This window comes from Cyprinus carpio, chromosome A3 (assembly GCF_018340385.1).
Source record: "Cyprinus carpio isolate SPL01 chromosome A3, ASM1834038v1, whole genome shotgun sequence".
Lineage (NCBI taxonomy): Eukaryota > Metazoa > Chordata > Actinopteri > Cypriniformes > Cyprinidae > Cyprinus > Cyprinus carpio.
The window spans coordinates 24,212,602-24,229,589 of NC_056574.1; the positions used below are offsets into that span (position 1 = coordinate 24,212,602).

Below are 16,988 nucleotides of genomic sequence, written 5' to 3' on the forward strand. Positions count from 1 at the left end.
AAAGTGAACTCATTGTCATGTTCAAGAAACCAGTCTGAGATGATTTGAGCTTTGTGACATGGTGTATTATCCTGCTGGAAGTAGACATCAGAGGATGGATACACTGTAGTCATAAAGGGATGGACATGGTCAGCAACAATACTCAGGTAGGCTGTGGCATTTAAACGATGCTCAGTTTGTACTAAGGGGCCCAAAGTGTACCAAGAAAATATCCCCCACACCATTACACCACCACCAGCAGCCTGAACCATTGAGACAAGGCAGGATGGATCCATGCTTTCATGTTCTTTATGCCAAATTCTGACCCTACCATCTGAATGTCGCAGCAGAAATCGAGACTCATCAGACCAGGCTGCGTTTTTTTCAATCTTCTATTGTCCAATTTTGTTGAGCTTGTGTGAATTGTATCCTCCGTTTCCTGTTTTTAGCTGACAGGAGTGGCACCCGGTGTGATCTTCTGCTGCAGTAGCCCATCTGCTTCAGGGTTCGACGTGTTGTGCATTCAGAGATGATATTCTGCATACCTCAGTTGTAACGAGTGGTTATTTGAGTTACTGTTGCCTTTCTATCATCTCTAACCAGTCTGCCCATTCTCCTCTGACCTCTGACATCAACAAGGCATTTTTGTCCACACAACTGCCGCTCACTGGATATTTTCTCTTTTTTTGGACCATTCTCTGTAAACTCTAGAGATGGTTGTGCATGAAAATCCCAGTAGATCAGCAGTTTTTGAAATACTCAGAGCAGCCTGTTTGGCACCAACAACCATTCTCGTTCAAAGTCATTTAAATCCCCTTTCTTCTCCATTCTGATGCTCGGTTTGAACTTCAGCAAGTCGTCTTCACCACATCTAGATGACTAAATGCATTGAGTTGCTGCCATGTGATTGGCTGATTAGAAATGTGTGTTAACAAGGAATTGAATAGGTGTACCAAATAAAGTGGCTGGTGAGTGTATATATAAATACATACAATTTATATTCACCAGCTTAGTATTATCAAGAGGGCAGGATGGGAACAGCAGCGAACATGTTACATGAAGAGCATTACCTGCTGGTCCACTGCTACTGCATCCAGACCATGATACATGATGTTGACCCAGCCGTCCTTCGATGCAAGCACAAACAGGGACATCAGGGCCTGTAAAACATAAACACTTATTCATACAAGCACATACTGTACAAGGACATGCAGAAATATGGAGATGGGTGGAAAGAGAAGCGGGACAAACAAAGACAGGTGGGGGTTGTACAGACAATAAGGTGCAAGGACAGATAGACAACCATGTGTAAAGTAAAGAATCATGAGAGGTAATTCTGTTATAGATGCACACAGATAAAGGTACATCAAACAAAGCAACAAACTGAGTTGCTCAATATTAGGAATTCTGTGAATCTGTCATGTAATTTAATAAGCTCAGTCAGCAATCAAACTAACCTGCCCCAAGTTGTCAAAATTGTACTTGTGATGGACCCACTTATAATTGGCCAAGAGGCAGTCAGACTTGTTGGTGATGTTTTTGACATCCAGGCCCAAGCAGTGGTAGAACTTGCCTTTGAAAAGCTGTTGAGGCAAAAGAAATGGCACACACTTCATGTCACTCAACGCCACACGACTCAAGCAGCTCTTTAATAAAACTGTCAGAGCAGAGGATATTTGAGAGAAAAAGGGTGTTATGAAAGAAGACCAGGACAGAAAAAGAAAACATTCTCAATGAAAAAAAGAACAAGGTGCGGCACTAGAAAGGAATAAGAACTAATAATGAACACAAAATGAAAAGAAACTTAATGTGAAAGCAGTGGTGATAAAGAGAGAAAGGGTATGATAGTGCGATAAAGCAGAAAATCTGGTGAGAAAAAAAGACAAAAGGCATTAGGACCCCCTGAGGCATCACATATCTTTTTTTTTCTTTTTTTTTTTTTTGAGGGGGCACCAGTCGCAGAAAAAACAACCTTCAAAAAACTTAAGGTAAGGTAAGGCAAAAGAAAGGTTTTATTCAGTAGGTAATGAGTCCCCGGTTCAAAGGCCAAAATATCTGAAGTAAAAGGTTTTATTTTATTTTTGTTCTTGTTTTTTTTTCACTAAGATATAAACACTACTATGCAAATATGTTAAAATGTTTTCGCGGAACTCTCTTTTGCTTACCTAAGATGCATTTATTTGATCAAAAATAAAAAATAAAGTAAGAACAGTAATGTGAAATATTATTTAAATAAAAAAATAAAAAATTATATTTTATTATATTTTAAAATGTTATTTATTTCTGTGATGGCAAAGCTGAATATTGAGCAGCCATTACTCCTGTCTTCAGTGCCACATGGTTTTAGTGTTTGTACATTTTGCAAATAATCCTAATAACTCAATTTTCAAAGATACAAAGATTTCTTTACCAAAGTTACAAAGATTTCTTTTAAAAAGTTGCTTTCAAAATCCTTCTGAAACATCTGAGGTAGCCTCAGTTTGAAAAGACAAGATGTTTTACCTGGACTCCCAGGATGCCAAAGATGATGAAAAAGGCACAGCAGATGAGAACTATGTTTCCTATAGGCTTCAGAGAGGTGATCAAAGTCTCCACAACCAGTTTGAGGCCAGGAGCTCGACTGATAACCCTGTCAGAAGGGAAAAAAGCATTTACCATTTAGTATCTACAAGTTATAAACCAAGCATTTGTTGGGCAATGCCACATGAATGCTTGCAATTGTTTTGGCTGTACCTGAGGGGGCGCAGTGTGCGCAGAAGCCTGAGAACCCTGAGCACCCCAAGGATCTTAGCTCCGCCCGCCATCGACACAACAATGTCAATCAGAGACACAAACACCAGGAAACCATCCAAAATGTTCCAACTGCTGCGCAAGTACGCCTGCTCTCCAAGATACAAGCCCATAGACACCACCTACAATAAACAAAGAAACAATGTCTCAAATAGACAGCATAAAAAGTTCAAGTAGTTGTGTGATGTATATCTTTGTTGTTCTGGTGTAATACTGTATGGACTTTTGTGTAACACTGAGTTCTGGTCCTCTAATCTGATTCTGAAATTCATTCCAATTCATACTTGTGTGATTTTTGCTTACATATCTTTGCTGGAATCGATCAAAGCATTTACAGAAGTGGAGAAACAGACAAAGTCATAGTTTGTGATCTCCAGGCAACCCTTACCAAAAAGTAGTATACTTCAAGTTTATTTTATTAAGTATACTTAAGTAAAGTTCAAGTATATTTTAAGTATACTTTATGTAGCAAGTATGCAAATATCAGTGTAGTATACTTGTAAGTGTACTGTTTCAATACTCCATGGGTCTAAATTGACCCACTTTCAAGTATACTTTTAAGTATACTTTAAGTATAACAGTAGCAAACTTTGAGTACACAACTAGTTTACCTCTATGTTTGTAGTTTGTACTGCAATTATACTAAAAGTGAACTTTACATCTTACTTAAGTATACTACTATCTCCCTATTTAGGTTTTAATTTGTATATTTTTGTTATATGAATATCTGAACATACAAAACATCCAAAGAAAGAAGAGGGTATCTGCTCGTAAACAAAAACATTTTATTCTAGCTTCATGCATTCTTTTTTTTAAACACTTTATTGTGGGTAAGTTTCATAAAAAAATGAAGAAATAACATTTTGAACAAAAAGCTGAAAAAGACTATGAATTGGATTCAGAATGATAATCAAAATGTAGATGGAGTCGATCAACACCTCAAAGCTTGACTGTAATTATTACCTCTCCATCGGTCAACATTTTATTCCATAACACAGTTTGATGCTGTTTCATGTCAGATGATCGTGTTACATATGCTAGTATCTGTTGTTTCTTTTTATTCTTCACTTGTGCTTTCTTGGAAATTCTGTACAGAAGATGTGTACTAGCGCCCTCTACTGTATAACTATGAAAACACGGATTCTAGGAGCACAAGTATAGTTCAACTATATTTAGACTTTTTGTAAGTATAAATAAATCCCATTTCTGAGAAGTACATACAAAGTAAAGTAAAAGCATACTTTCCTATTTTAGTTTAAAAGAAGTATACTAATAGCACACTTGAATAAACTTATTTTTCGTAAGGGAAGCCAAGCCAAGAGTTCTAATTGAAGTCCTAAAATAGTGCTTCCTGTAGAGCTGTTTTTATAACTCTACTTAGCTCTGCACAATTTACATCTAAAATCCACCATTTTATCAGTGGTGAGATGCAGATGTAGTCAAGGGAGCTGTACTTGGCTGTGAGATATGACTTGGTGATTAAAAAAAAAAATATATTAGAAAAAACAGCAAAAAATATTAAACTAAAATACAGAAAAAGTGACGAAAATACAAAAACCATTGAAGCGCCGAGGTGACCTCAGACTTAGGCCTCCCAGGCAGGTTCTTGTGACACTAACAAGACGAGTGACAGGAAAGAAACAGTACGCGCACACACACGGTCTGACTTTGGCTAAGGTCTAAAGTGAGAAGAGCAAAGAAAGCAAGAAAACAGAGATAGATAGAGAGAATTATGCACTTTTAAGAAATGTGATGCCGTACTGCTCTTTCTTGGGATCAATGTTGGCTGTATTAGTCTGACAGTTTCTTTACAATACTGCCAAAGAAAGCCAATAATAAATCAGTGATGTACAGTATACCAAGCTAGTACAGTAATGTGACACTCACACTAGCAATTTAAGGAAGTACTTTTTGAGTGAGAGCAGATCTCCTTGCAGAACTCCTATTAGTGGAGTGTAGGTGGGCTGGGGACAGTAAAATCATCCACTGCCCCTCAGGCTATGTTATACCGGTAGGTATATTTTTGCTGTAGCTTGCAGAATCTGCCTCCCCAAGGATGAACTGTAATTGTTGATTTTCTGGTCCTCGAGAGAAAGCTGGAATCATTGTTTGACTTGTGTCTCCCACTGCACCAACTCTTTTAAAAATGTCCACAGTAAAAGATACGCTCTGTATCATCGTATATTAACTATGTATTGGTGGTTGACATGAAATTTCAAATGATGACAAATGCATGAAATGCCATCTTAAACATCTAAATACAATTATATTTGTGTAAAATTATTATGAGACAAAATTAAAAATATATATTATTATAAAACTAATAAAATAATGAAATTAAAAAAACTATAATATCCATGATCCTACACAGAACAAGCAGTTTGGAAAATGGATGCAAAAATAAAAAAAAATACTTGCAACTCTACATAGGACAAGCAGTTTGGAATGGATGGATGGAAAATAATAAAATATAAAATAAATAAAAGAAAATATAAAAGAAAATAAATAAAAGAAAATATGTCATGGATTGTTGCTTTTGACAGGGTATCTCTTGTTTGTTCCATTTCCCAATAATTGATTAAGTTACATAACTGATGACCTACAAGTGCCAAGCATTTGCAGGTGAATAGATGGGCTAGTCTATGAGATTGACTGTGTCTGAAAGGGGAAACTGGCTCTAATTAATATCATTGCTTAATTGCTTGCCATGAGAGAGCTAGCAAACATAATACCCCACTCTCAAGAGGTCCAGAGGAGAAAGTGTGTGTGAAAATGAGCGAGAAAGAGCGAAAGGAAGATGGATTAGAGATACACACACACACACACACACACACACACACACACACACACACACACACACACACACACACACACACTCGGTTTCATCTACTGTAAAATATTCAGCTAATTGCCCATTCAAACAACCAGATTCTTTAACAATGTCTTTAACAAATCTGTGTGCATGTAATTTTGTTCAGTATCCATCAAAGTATAATATAATGATGTATTATGTAATATTCTTTCATACACAGAGTTGAAAAAAAAAAAACTGTAACATTTTGCATTATTTCTGATCAAATGAGCAAATTTGACAATGATCATGTGACTGACAGACAGTAAGTTTTTGTAAACACCATAAAACAAAAAATGTACAGTATATTCATTTTTTAAGTCAACATTTCACTTTTTTGGGTGAACTATCCCTTTAATGACAAGCGGCAGATGGGTGAATTCTGATTCGAGTTGTCTGAGCATTACAGCCATGTTTTTTATTTTTATTTTATAAAAATGAGCATCAAAGCCATTTATTTTATTTATAAAAAAAAAAACAATTAGGCCTCGTTGCTGGTCACTGCCATAGTATTTTTTGCCCCTATATTCAAAGTCAATGGGGACACAAATCGGATCTGTCTTCCTTGATGTTCAGTAAAAAAAAAAAAAAAAAAAAAACAACACAACAACAACATGAAAAAAAAACAGCACGCATTTTGGGATGAACTTCCCTTTAATGACAAGATCAGATCGGATCTCATTCTATGACGTGTGTGGAAATAAATCGGATAAGAAAAAAAAAAATTTGCGTTCTGTACGTCATTAAAACTGTGACAATTTGGGACCGGATATAAGTCAGATATGTGCCAATGCGGCTGTCATGTAAACAGGCAGATCGGATTTTCTGAGGTTTTGCGTTCTGTACGTCATTAAAACTGTGACAATTTGGGACTTCTTTGCGGTTTAATGACGTCATATGTGACCCGTGCTGGGAAAATTAGTGTAAATTCGCACAGGCTATTTTGAGCTACAGGCAAAAAACTAAAAAAAATTCTCACAATTGAAAGAACGTTTAAATGGACACATATATTGCCGGATATAGCCAACAAATCAGAATTGGGCATCAAGACCTGCAGTGTAAATGAGGGCTTATTCTGCTGTTACATTAAGACCCACACACATCTAATATACAGGCACTAATCTGTTTTTCTCTCATTTTTTACTTACTCTTTAGACATAACCAACTATGTTTATATGTGAACCATGTGTGTTTTTTACAATATTAGCGCACTATATTGAGACGGCGGGGCCAGAGCTGCAACTGATAGAACGTGCGCTGTAGCACGATACTACAATATTTCTTCAAAAGCAGATCGTGGAGACATTTTAATTGTCCACAATCAAAAATCGTGATATCTCACACCCCTATTTGTAATGGAAAAATTGCATTAAAATAGAAAGAGGCAAAATAGAAACATTTTCACTGGTGGTTTTTTGGACCCCACTGTATGTTAAATGCATAACTAAATGGATTATATTGTACTAAAACCATTAAAACATTAAAACATAAAAAAAAAAAAAAAAAAAAAAATATATATATATATATATATATATATATATATATATATATATATATAGTCACATTATCTGCAACTGCTGTGAAAACAATCACCAACACAGATCAGAGGTTTAGCAGTGCATTAAGGAAGAAAAAAAACTATACATGGGAGTCCTGAAATCAGCACAATATTATGCTGTGAATGTAAATATTTACCTTAAGTGTCATCTCCCCCACAAATATGGCTGTGAAAATGTAATTGGACACGGTGAGGAAAAGCCTCTCCTGCAGAAAGAGAAGAAGGACTATCTATCTGCTCGTGGACAAAATGGAAATCATCAATAACTAACAACAGATTAAACAACTGAATCAAAGATCCAGTGGCCTCAAGTCTTACCAGGCTACCCTGAAGGATCTTGGGTCTCTCCAGAGCCACAGTGATGCAGTTTGAGAAGATGAAGACCAGCACCACATAGTCAAACAGCTTATGGGCTATAATGGACTGGCACAACAACCTGAACCTGAAGAGGAAGGAGGAGGTCAGGAATAGAGATATAGAGAGACAAACTAAAAGATAAAGACTGGGAAAGTAGAAGTAAATAGCTTTATTCCGAAACCAAGTGAGCTGCCTTGCTGCCTACACAGACAGCATCCAAACCATTAGAATCTCACAAGTGAGCGATTTAGATCATTCTACTGTATGTTCTACAGTTGTCAGCATCATTACTCTATCTTCAGTTTCACACAATCCTTTAAATCATTCTAATATGCTGAACTCCTGCTCAACAAACATTTCTTATCACAGTTGAAAATAGTTGAAAATGGTAATAAATTGTGGAATCTGCGATACAACATTTTCTCTTGATCCTTTGATGAACAGAAAGTTTGAAAAACAGACTTTATTTAAAATGGCAATCTTTTGTAAAATAATTAATGACTAATGTTATCAAATTAATGCCTTGCTGAAATAAAGTATTGACTTCTTTCAATCAATCAGTCAATCAATCAATATAAATAAAATAAATGACTATTTGAACAGTAGTATATGACTCTCACTTCATCTGCTATCTTGGATTTATTTTTTCATGGAGATTGTCACAGTGCATTCTGGCAGTTCACTAGTTTTTGGAACAGCCAAATATCTCAATTTTTCTGCTGCAGCCCAAACTTTAGCTGGATATTCAAAGACTAGACAGTTTGGAAAAAATAGACTGACAGGCAGAGGGTGGGAATAATCAGCTCCTATCTCGCTAACACAGATCAATATCCTAATCAAGCCACCCTCTAAAGAGCTGGCAGCCCATCAGTGCTATTGATCAGGCAGGGATAGAAGAATAAACGCTGGCTGAGTTACCGTCAGGAGAGAAGAGGAGGTGTGCAGGCATCTTTCCCTCTGTGTTATTCAGAGATCAAATCAGTGGCACTATAGGAAACACCCTGTGACACAAGCCTGCCTTTATCTGCTTAATTTCAGCCTGCTCTTGGGTGTGGAGCAACTACTAATCTGTTTTGTGCTATAATGAGGTCCATGAAAAACAACTTCCAGCTGCACTCTCGAATTTTGCTTAGACTGAACAGATTTGACTCTTTCCTGACAAAACCCTTCAGTAATTTTTAATTGTAAAGAGACAAGAAGGTGCATGATTGCCAGCAGGTTTTGCTTATGATGAGGCCATATGGGACACAGCAGCACAGGTGCAAAAGCATTACTTTAGACCAGGTATTCCCAAACGTTTTATCAGCCAAAGCCATATGACCTAAAATATGTATTTACTTGAAGTACCCACTGAGATTTTAAGTTATTTCAAAAATGTAACAACAAATTAGCATGTTCACAGTTCCGTGAAGTCAGTTAATGGTCAAAATACATACAGGTAAAAAGTCATAATTTTGTATTATTGAGATACTACTATAGTTTTTATTTAGCTATAGTTCCAGCTACTTATAATAACCCTTAAACAAATATATTTTACAAATTTTAGTGTTTCATTTTGATTCTTTTTTTTTTAATAAGTATCAATTTATTTGAATGTTTATTCATTTTTATCATTTCATTATTTTTAAGCCTTTTCATCACCACACAAAACCCATTTTGGAAAAACCTGCTGTGATTACTGTAAATACTCTCTGTTTCATGTAAGTGATAGCTAATAAAACTATCAAAACAAACAAAATAAAACAGCATTTACAAAATGGCATTTATTTATTATTAGTGACAAGTTTTGCTCTTTGACCATATAAAAGTTAAATGTCATTTGATTGGCTGTGAACATAATCACCTGATAGGTCAATCACACATGACAGCTAAGAAAACAAAACTATGTGTCTGTTCGTCTGCTATTTTCACATTGAAAATGAACTGAGTACTCACAGTTAGCATATAACATTTAAAAATATATAAAGTTGTGGTCTAAATTGTACATACAGTATGCTTTGCAGTATCTGCAAAATGTTAATTATTTTACCAAAACAAGAGGGATCATATAAAATGCATGCTATTTTTTTATTTAATACTGACCTGAATAAGATATTTCACTGAGTGTGAAAAGATAGATCTCAAAATCATTCAGTCATTGTTGGAAAGGGTTCAAATACACAAAAGATACGGGAAAACCAAATAATTTGAGGGACCTGGAGTATTTTTCTGAAGAACAGCAGGCAGTTTAACTGTATAGGACAAACAAGAGATTCATAAACAACTATCACAAAAAAAAACAACAACAACCACAACTGTGGATCATCCAGGTAACAACACAGAATTAAGAATCAGAGTCATTTTATTTATTTAACTACAGATGGTAGACAACCAAAATGGGTAATTTAAATTTAAATGCGGCTGCAATTTTATTTTTTTAAACTTAAATTCTATGTAAGCAAGTAACGGCGGCTCCCTTTAAAATCACTGAAGTTGTCTATTAATGAAGCTCTTTTTTACACCATTTGCACTTTGGTGATTATAATGAGAGAACTTGAGTTTAATCGTGAGGACGTTTTATTAATCCGTCCATTCTTTAGAATTTCAATGATTTAGCTAAATCGTACAGGTTTAATTAATTCGTTTCTTGTTTTAATTAGGCCTAAATAATGGGAACAAAATTATACAGTGCCTCACGTTTTACTAAAATAAAGAAAATAATTTATAAAACACGCAACAATTTCTTAATCAGTGTACAGACAAATATATTTTCCCAAGAAGTTGTCTGTCAAAATAAAGGACAGGTAACGAATAACAAAAATGCATGTTGTTTTATTAAAGGAATTTAAAAATATAAATTAAAATATAGGCCTAATATATGAGAATATTGACATTTTGCATATAAATCCATTTAGCCTAGCTCACTAAAATAGGCTACCACTTTTAATGCTCCGATGCAAAGTAAACCACAATTTATTTTGAATAATATAACACATAATTCATATTATATAAATAATACTGCACACCTATTAAATGTGTCAAATCTAAAATATGGTGTAATACTGTGTAGCTTAGAGAAAATATAAGCACAGGCTCAGGCACAGGCTTGACATTTATCCTGCTTGAATTCGTTCTAAGAAATGCACATAACTTCATAATTACCAAATTTTCATCTGTGAATATTAAATATTTTAACTATAGTGTTTTTCTTTCATTTTCCCTGAATGCAGCCGTCAAATGTAACACATCAGCGAGGCAAAAATGATGTCTATTTGCGAAAATGTGCTTTGATGCACTTGTTTGAAAACTTGTGATTAAAGCGCCACTCAGCGGTCAAAAGCTGCAAATGCACTTTGCAGACGCCGCGGCAGCGGTACGAGCGGCGGTAGAACCAACGTTTTGGATGTCCACCTACTGTATTAAATTTCTCTTGTGGACTATATGTAAACGTCAGTACTAAATAAAAAATAACATGCATTTTGTATGATCCCCTCTTATTTTGGTAAAATAATTAACATTTTGCAGATTCTGCAAAGTGTATGTAAAATTTTGACCACAAATGTATATTGTGTGTAAGCAAGGTAAAAAGATGAAACAGCTTCCGTTAGGTCTTATAAAGTATGTTCATGAGCTTTATGTACTGACATAGAAGAGACAGTGAAAGGACTAACTTATTTTGGGGAGAGAAGAGGAAGACGGACCAGTCTCCTGGTCTCACACCAGTCTGGTCTGTACACCTCCATCATCTTCTGCATCCGGAAACATAGACTCTGCCGACAGAAAAAGATGTATTTAGTTGAATATCTGTTGGCAAAAATGAGGACTAAGATTTATTCTGCAGTATCCAGGGTGGGAGAACTTTCTTGGAAATGCGTTTGATAGTTGAAGCAGTTATTTCCAATGTTTCAGGTCCCCTTGGAGCTGCCATGTTACTCTTAATTGCTTACAAAACAAGAGAGTCTGGCTGTAAATTAAAAACTGAAATCCTACTGCCATCTGTTAGCGTTCCTCCTCAACAGATAATAATTGGGTAATTTTCATTGTGTAGTTGATTATATGTGCAATTGGCTCTGCTTCAAAAAGATATACATTGTGTGCAGACGCTGTTTTGCAGGGGCCAATCTAACTTAAGATAATCCACAAAAATTCCCATTTAAAAGACAAATGTATTTTATCAAAACAATTTGGTTCCAACATTTGAATCCCTTTCTTCCATGGAACACCAATGTCTAGAGCTCCATAAATAACAAAAAATAAGTTTTCTGAAGCCATACACTACTGTTTAAAAGTTTGGGGTCGGGTAACACTTTTTTATGTTTTTGAAGGAAGTCTCTTATGCTCACCAAGGTTTAATGTATTTGGTCAAATATACAGTAAAACAGATTTATTGCATCCTGGCTGAGTTGTTTTCTTTGCCACAGCATTTAAAGGGGGACATCGGATGCCCATTTTCCACAAGTTGGTATGATTCTTTAGGGTCTTCATGAAACGTCTATAATATACTTTGGTTAAAATGCCTCAATGGTCATATAAAAGAACACGCTTTTTACCTTATCAAAACCAGTTCTGTTCACAGTGACCGTTTCGGTGCATGTCTCTTTAAATTATAAAAAAATAAAAATATCATCAAAAATAAAACAAATCAACTGTGTCCTCAGTTGCTCTGATGTTGGGAGAAAATGAAGGCTGTTTTGAAGACTGTTTCACACCCCAAACTTGGGCTTTGCTTTAACGTAACTTCACAGTCACTGCAGCTGCAGACTCACGAGAGTATTTACGCTGGAAGCATATGTACAGTGTCACAGCAGAGGCTCCAAAGCTACATATAGTATATCTTTACAAAGACAACTAATGTTATACATTTGTTTTTAGAAGTCGATCAGTTAGAAACTTTAAAGTTTTAGTCTATTTTTTGCTGTGCGCTCGTGCACAATTAATGTGATAGTACACTTTTGATGGACAAAATATGGATTTCACACATAAAATACTATAAATGCACAGAATAAGCATGTCTGGTGTGTTTTAACAAGAACTGGAGTATGTCAGAAAAGAAAATGAAGAATTTACCCATTTGAACTCATTTGTAATTATTCAGTTTGGGTCTTAATCTTAGCACTCAGTATACCTGGTTAAAAAAGTCACCCCTCGCTACTGGTGTGTAGATGCATTGTGCCTGATTTGATGCCAATCACACTAAGTGTCAATGGTATTATAAGCAGTTTTGATGTGCCAGTTTAAATGTGTAAATTATATTTGAGAGCTATTCTGAAGGGATGATCAGTGAAAACAGACGTACATATACAGGCTTACATATTTCAGTCTGTTGCTCACCCAAAGCTATTGTATGGATTCAGAAGAATTGGAATATGACATGAACTCATTTGAACAGCTTTTATAGTGCATTCCTTTTTTAAATATTGTTTTTTATAACTTTGTAATTTTTGTAGCTCTGCAGCCTCTGTCCCCATCATTTTCATTGTATGGATAAGAGCACCCAGGATATTTGCCTAAATGTCACTTTTGTGTTCCACAGAAGAAAGACAGTCATATGAGTTTGAAATATAATGGTTACAGAATAGGTGAACTATCCCTTTAAAATATTTTTAATGGACACTTACATAGTCCAGCTCATCATCCAGATCCTCCCTGTCCTTGCGTGCATTGACCTGAGGGTAGACTTCATTGATGATTTGTGGTTGGACTGATGGTGTCTTCCCATTACAGTCCTGGTGCTCTCCAACGCTTCCCAGACCCCCAGAGAAGCTCTTCTTGCGTTGCCGTGCATGCAGAGGAGGCAGGGCTGGTCCAGGCACCTGCAGCAGCTCAGGAAGCTCCAAAGAGAGAGCCCGGCGTTCTCTGCACGGGACAAAGCGTCTGGAGAGCAGAGGCGGGTGCAGAGGAGGGGGCGGAGGAGACAGCAGGGACTCCTGCTCAGCGGGGCGAGAGTGAGGGCTGCGGACCCTTAAACTGCCTCCGCCCCCCATTCCCAGGCATCTAGAGGATCGACTTAAGCTGTTCCAGCTTGACCTGCGACTCCATATTCCTGGTCGTGCGGGCCGTCCCCAGTTGTGATACAAAGAGGCTCGTCCTGGACACTGCAACACATAGAATGCAAGTTGTTATCAAACAGTTCTGGAATCTGACTGACCTGTCAACAGGTGTGCAGGCTGTTCTGAAAGGGCATTATGTTATTAAAATGAACATATATTTGTCTATTAATCACAAAAGTCATAATTAATAATTAATTTAGTGCTACTACTGTCCACAGGAAGCTGGTGGTACAACGCTGTTTAGTGGAACGAATACTGTATTTCAAAGAGACGGGTTCAGGTCCAAGTGTTTGGATTGCAGTGGTGGGACGATGCTGTACCGTAAAGTATCTCTGATCGTGTTAGTCTGCTGTGACATCCACAATCTAAAACCCAAAACCATCCCACACGATGCACTAAAGTTTTGGGTGTTACCTGATTTGCTGTATATAATTCCTAGTGAATCTGACTAAAACAACAGACGGCACACACAAATAAACCATGCTTTCAACTCATAGCAAATTCTCCCCTCACTGTCAAGAACTCTCATAAAAAGCCAACCTCCTCACAAGGGCTGTAATTATTTAAACCATTGTAAAAATAATTATGTAGTTTATAAGTTGCTCTCAGCTCTTCGAGTGCCCGCTCAACAACCCTCTGTGTGTATGCTAATATAGTGCAAGCTAGATGAGTAGAGACGGCTCTCTAAGTGCTGAGTAAGTGTCTTATTAATGGTTCGTAAAATGCTAATACATGCAGAGCTGATGGATAATTATTGAGTTCTTTGTGCTTTTTTGAGAGGTTTTGGATTGCCGGAGTTGTATGATATAGCTTCGGTGCCCTCTCGTTAAATAAAACCCTGTAATGAATGGCAGTTTGACTGCAGCATGCACAATAGCTCACCAGTGCCGTCTGCTCCAGGCTAGCCATGCCTAGAGAGCTCACGCTGCTCTTGCGGGAACTCAAGGCAAAACTCAGCCTTTCAGATGGGTACAGGCCCCTGGCGTTGGGTGCAGGTGACAAATCCAGATGTCCATTAGGGGTCAAAGTGGAAATCTTGGGATCTGCACAAACACACATGCCAAGACTGATTAGATCACAAACACACCCGAAGGACTCTAGCCATGAGAAATGCTAGCTGGCAATAAGTCAAAAACAATTTGTTTTGTGTTTATGGTGCGGAATTAAGAAGTATTTCACCAAGCCTATTAAAGTTTCAAGCTTGCGTGATTTCTGGAATTTCTAAAGCCTCCTCTCATGCCAGGCAACACTGGTGGGAGTGTGTAAGTTTGTCTTCTGTCTGTTGAGAGCATCAGTGTGTACATGCATTATTCATTGCATCATGTCCTCAGATCTCACAGCGTCACTTTTTTTTTGATCAGATATTAATGAGACATTTCAATGCATTGAGTGGGGAAGTCGTGGCCTAATGGTTAGAGAGTCGGACTCCCAATCGAAGGGTTGTGAGTTTGAGTCTCGGGCCGGCAGGAATTGTAGGTGGGGGGAGTGAATGTACAGCACTCTCTCCACCTTCAATACCATGACTTAGGTGCCCTTGAGCAAGGCACAGAACCCCCAACTCCTCCCCGTGCGCCGCAGCATAAAATGGCTGCCCACTGCTCCGGGTGTGTGTTCACAGTGTGTGTGTGTGTGTTCACTGCTCTGTGTGTGTGCACTTCGGATGGGTTAAATGCAGAGCACGAATTCTGAGTATGGGTCACCATACTTGGCTGAATGTCACGTCACTTTCACTTTTCACTTTCATTGCTCTCAGTTACTCATTTTTGAAACTGTTTAGGATATCGCATTTTGGGTAGCATGTTGTCTGTTGTTAATTTCATTAATGAATACTATAATGAAATATATTCTTTGACAAGCTTTTTTCCCATGACTAAAACGAGACGATGACGAGATGGCAATAAGGTCAATAAACGATAACTGTGACTATATCAACATGCAATATCTTTGACGACAAAAGACAAGACTAAATTGTATTAAAAAAAAAAGATACAAAAATCTCTTTTTATTTTTGACGAAAAAATAAGCAGACAAAATATTATAGTGGACTACTGTACGTGCCTCTACTATGTTCAAATCCCCAAATCAGAAATTCTCTGTTTAAAGGATACATTTTCTGCCTTGTGTTTTGCTACATTTTTGCAATCTGGCAACCATGCGCATGCGCTTGCTCTTCATTGCAGAAGAGCCAACGATGAACTGAAAACGCAGACAAACAAGTAAGCTGAAGTTTAGTGATTGATCTGTGTTCTGTCATTAGATCTCGACTATTTTGTTCACTGAATTAATGCACTTACTCATCCGCTGTTGTTTTAATAGAGAAACATTATTGCAATCGGGAATTATTGGAATTACTATTAGGAATTTTTACCAGTTTTCATAATGTGCATATCTAAGTCTTTGATATTAATTTATATATTAAGTAGCTTATAATATCTAAGTCTTTGTAAGTAATACAGCCTATAATAAATCAGTGCACTAGAACTCATACACAAATAAACAATGTGTATGAGTTCACGTTCTGTTGGTTTGTGCTTATTGGTGAAGGTGCAATACCTGAAATACATGAAATGTAAAAATAAATTTCTCAAATGACAACAATCATTGCAATTATAATTTTGAGAGTGAAAAATATATATTTTATCAGTGTAACTATTATACAGCATGACAAGTTTTCACTGACTAAAACTAGACTAAAATGCTCAGACATTTAGTCGACTAAAACTTGACTAAACAAAAACAGGTCAAGGTTGACTAAATATGATAATAACTAAAAATTTGAGACTAACGCTGCATCCAAAATCACATACTTCCCTACTATATACAGTATATATGAACCAAAATAAAAAAAAGAATTACAGTACTACACATAAGGCTTGAAACACATAGAAAAACACAGCTTTGCTTTAATAACACTTTCTTAGTTAGTCCACAGCTCAGTACCGGACAGCTGGAGTGAGTCCTTTTTCTCAGTTTCTTCTAAGTTACAAGAGGATCTGTCGTCATCAGAGTAGGAACGGTTAGCATCACCCTGTCGTAGACAATACAAAACAAAACAAAAAAACAACAGGGACACAATGCCAAAATGACACAAGTTAGCTTGAGTTACATTCACATGGCACAGAGAGTCAGTTTGGTTATAGACTGTGGCTTTCACTCGTTATAACCGAAGTGTGTGACTGTAACCATACTTAACTACGGGGTTGACAAAGTTATTCAAGCACTACGTTTATTATAGACAAATAAAAGACAAAAGTGAGGGATATAATTTCTTTTTTAAATAACTAAACAGCCTTGAGCAGTTTTTAATAGATATGTCAATCTCTCTGCCCTCCCTCTGAAAGTCAGTCGCATTTGCTCTAGTTCCCCACTTAACCATCACATAGTGCCTCAGATCTAGACCATAACCTGGAGGCCCACTTCTACA

General features: G+C 36.8%; 1 protein-coding gene across 1 annotated transcript in view; it reads right to left on the reverse strand.

The window, feature by feature from the left end:
• LOC109087914 (voltage-dependent T-type calcium channel subunit alpha-1I-like) overlaps positions 1-16,988 on the reverse strand; it is a 175,744-nt gene that overhangs the window by 32,456 nt on the left and 126,300 nt on the right. Inside the window, 11 exon segments of the mRNA XM_042725491.1 lie at positions 1,050-1,139; positions 1,437-1,562; positions 2,482-2,608; positions 2,713-2,891; positions 7,316-7,384; positions 7,497-7,620; positions 11,186-11,221; positions 11,223-11,284; positions 13,133-13,609; positions 14,447-14,607; positions 16,505-16,592. Coding sequence (XP_042581425.1) covers positions 1,050-1,139; positions 1,437-1,562; positions 2,482-2,608; positions 2,713-2,891; positions 7,316-7,384; positions 7,497-7,620; positions 11,186-11,221; positions 11,223-11,284; positions 13,133-13,609; positions 14,447-14,607; positions 16,505-16,592 — 1,539 coding nt within the window.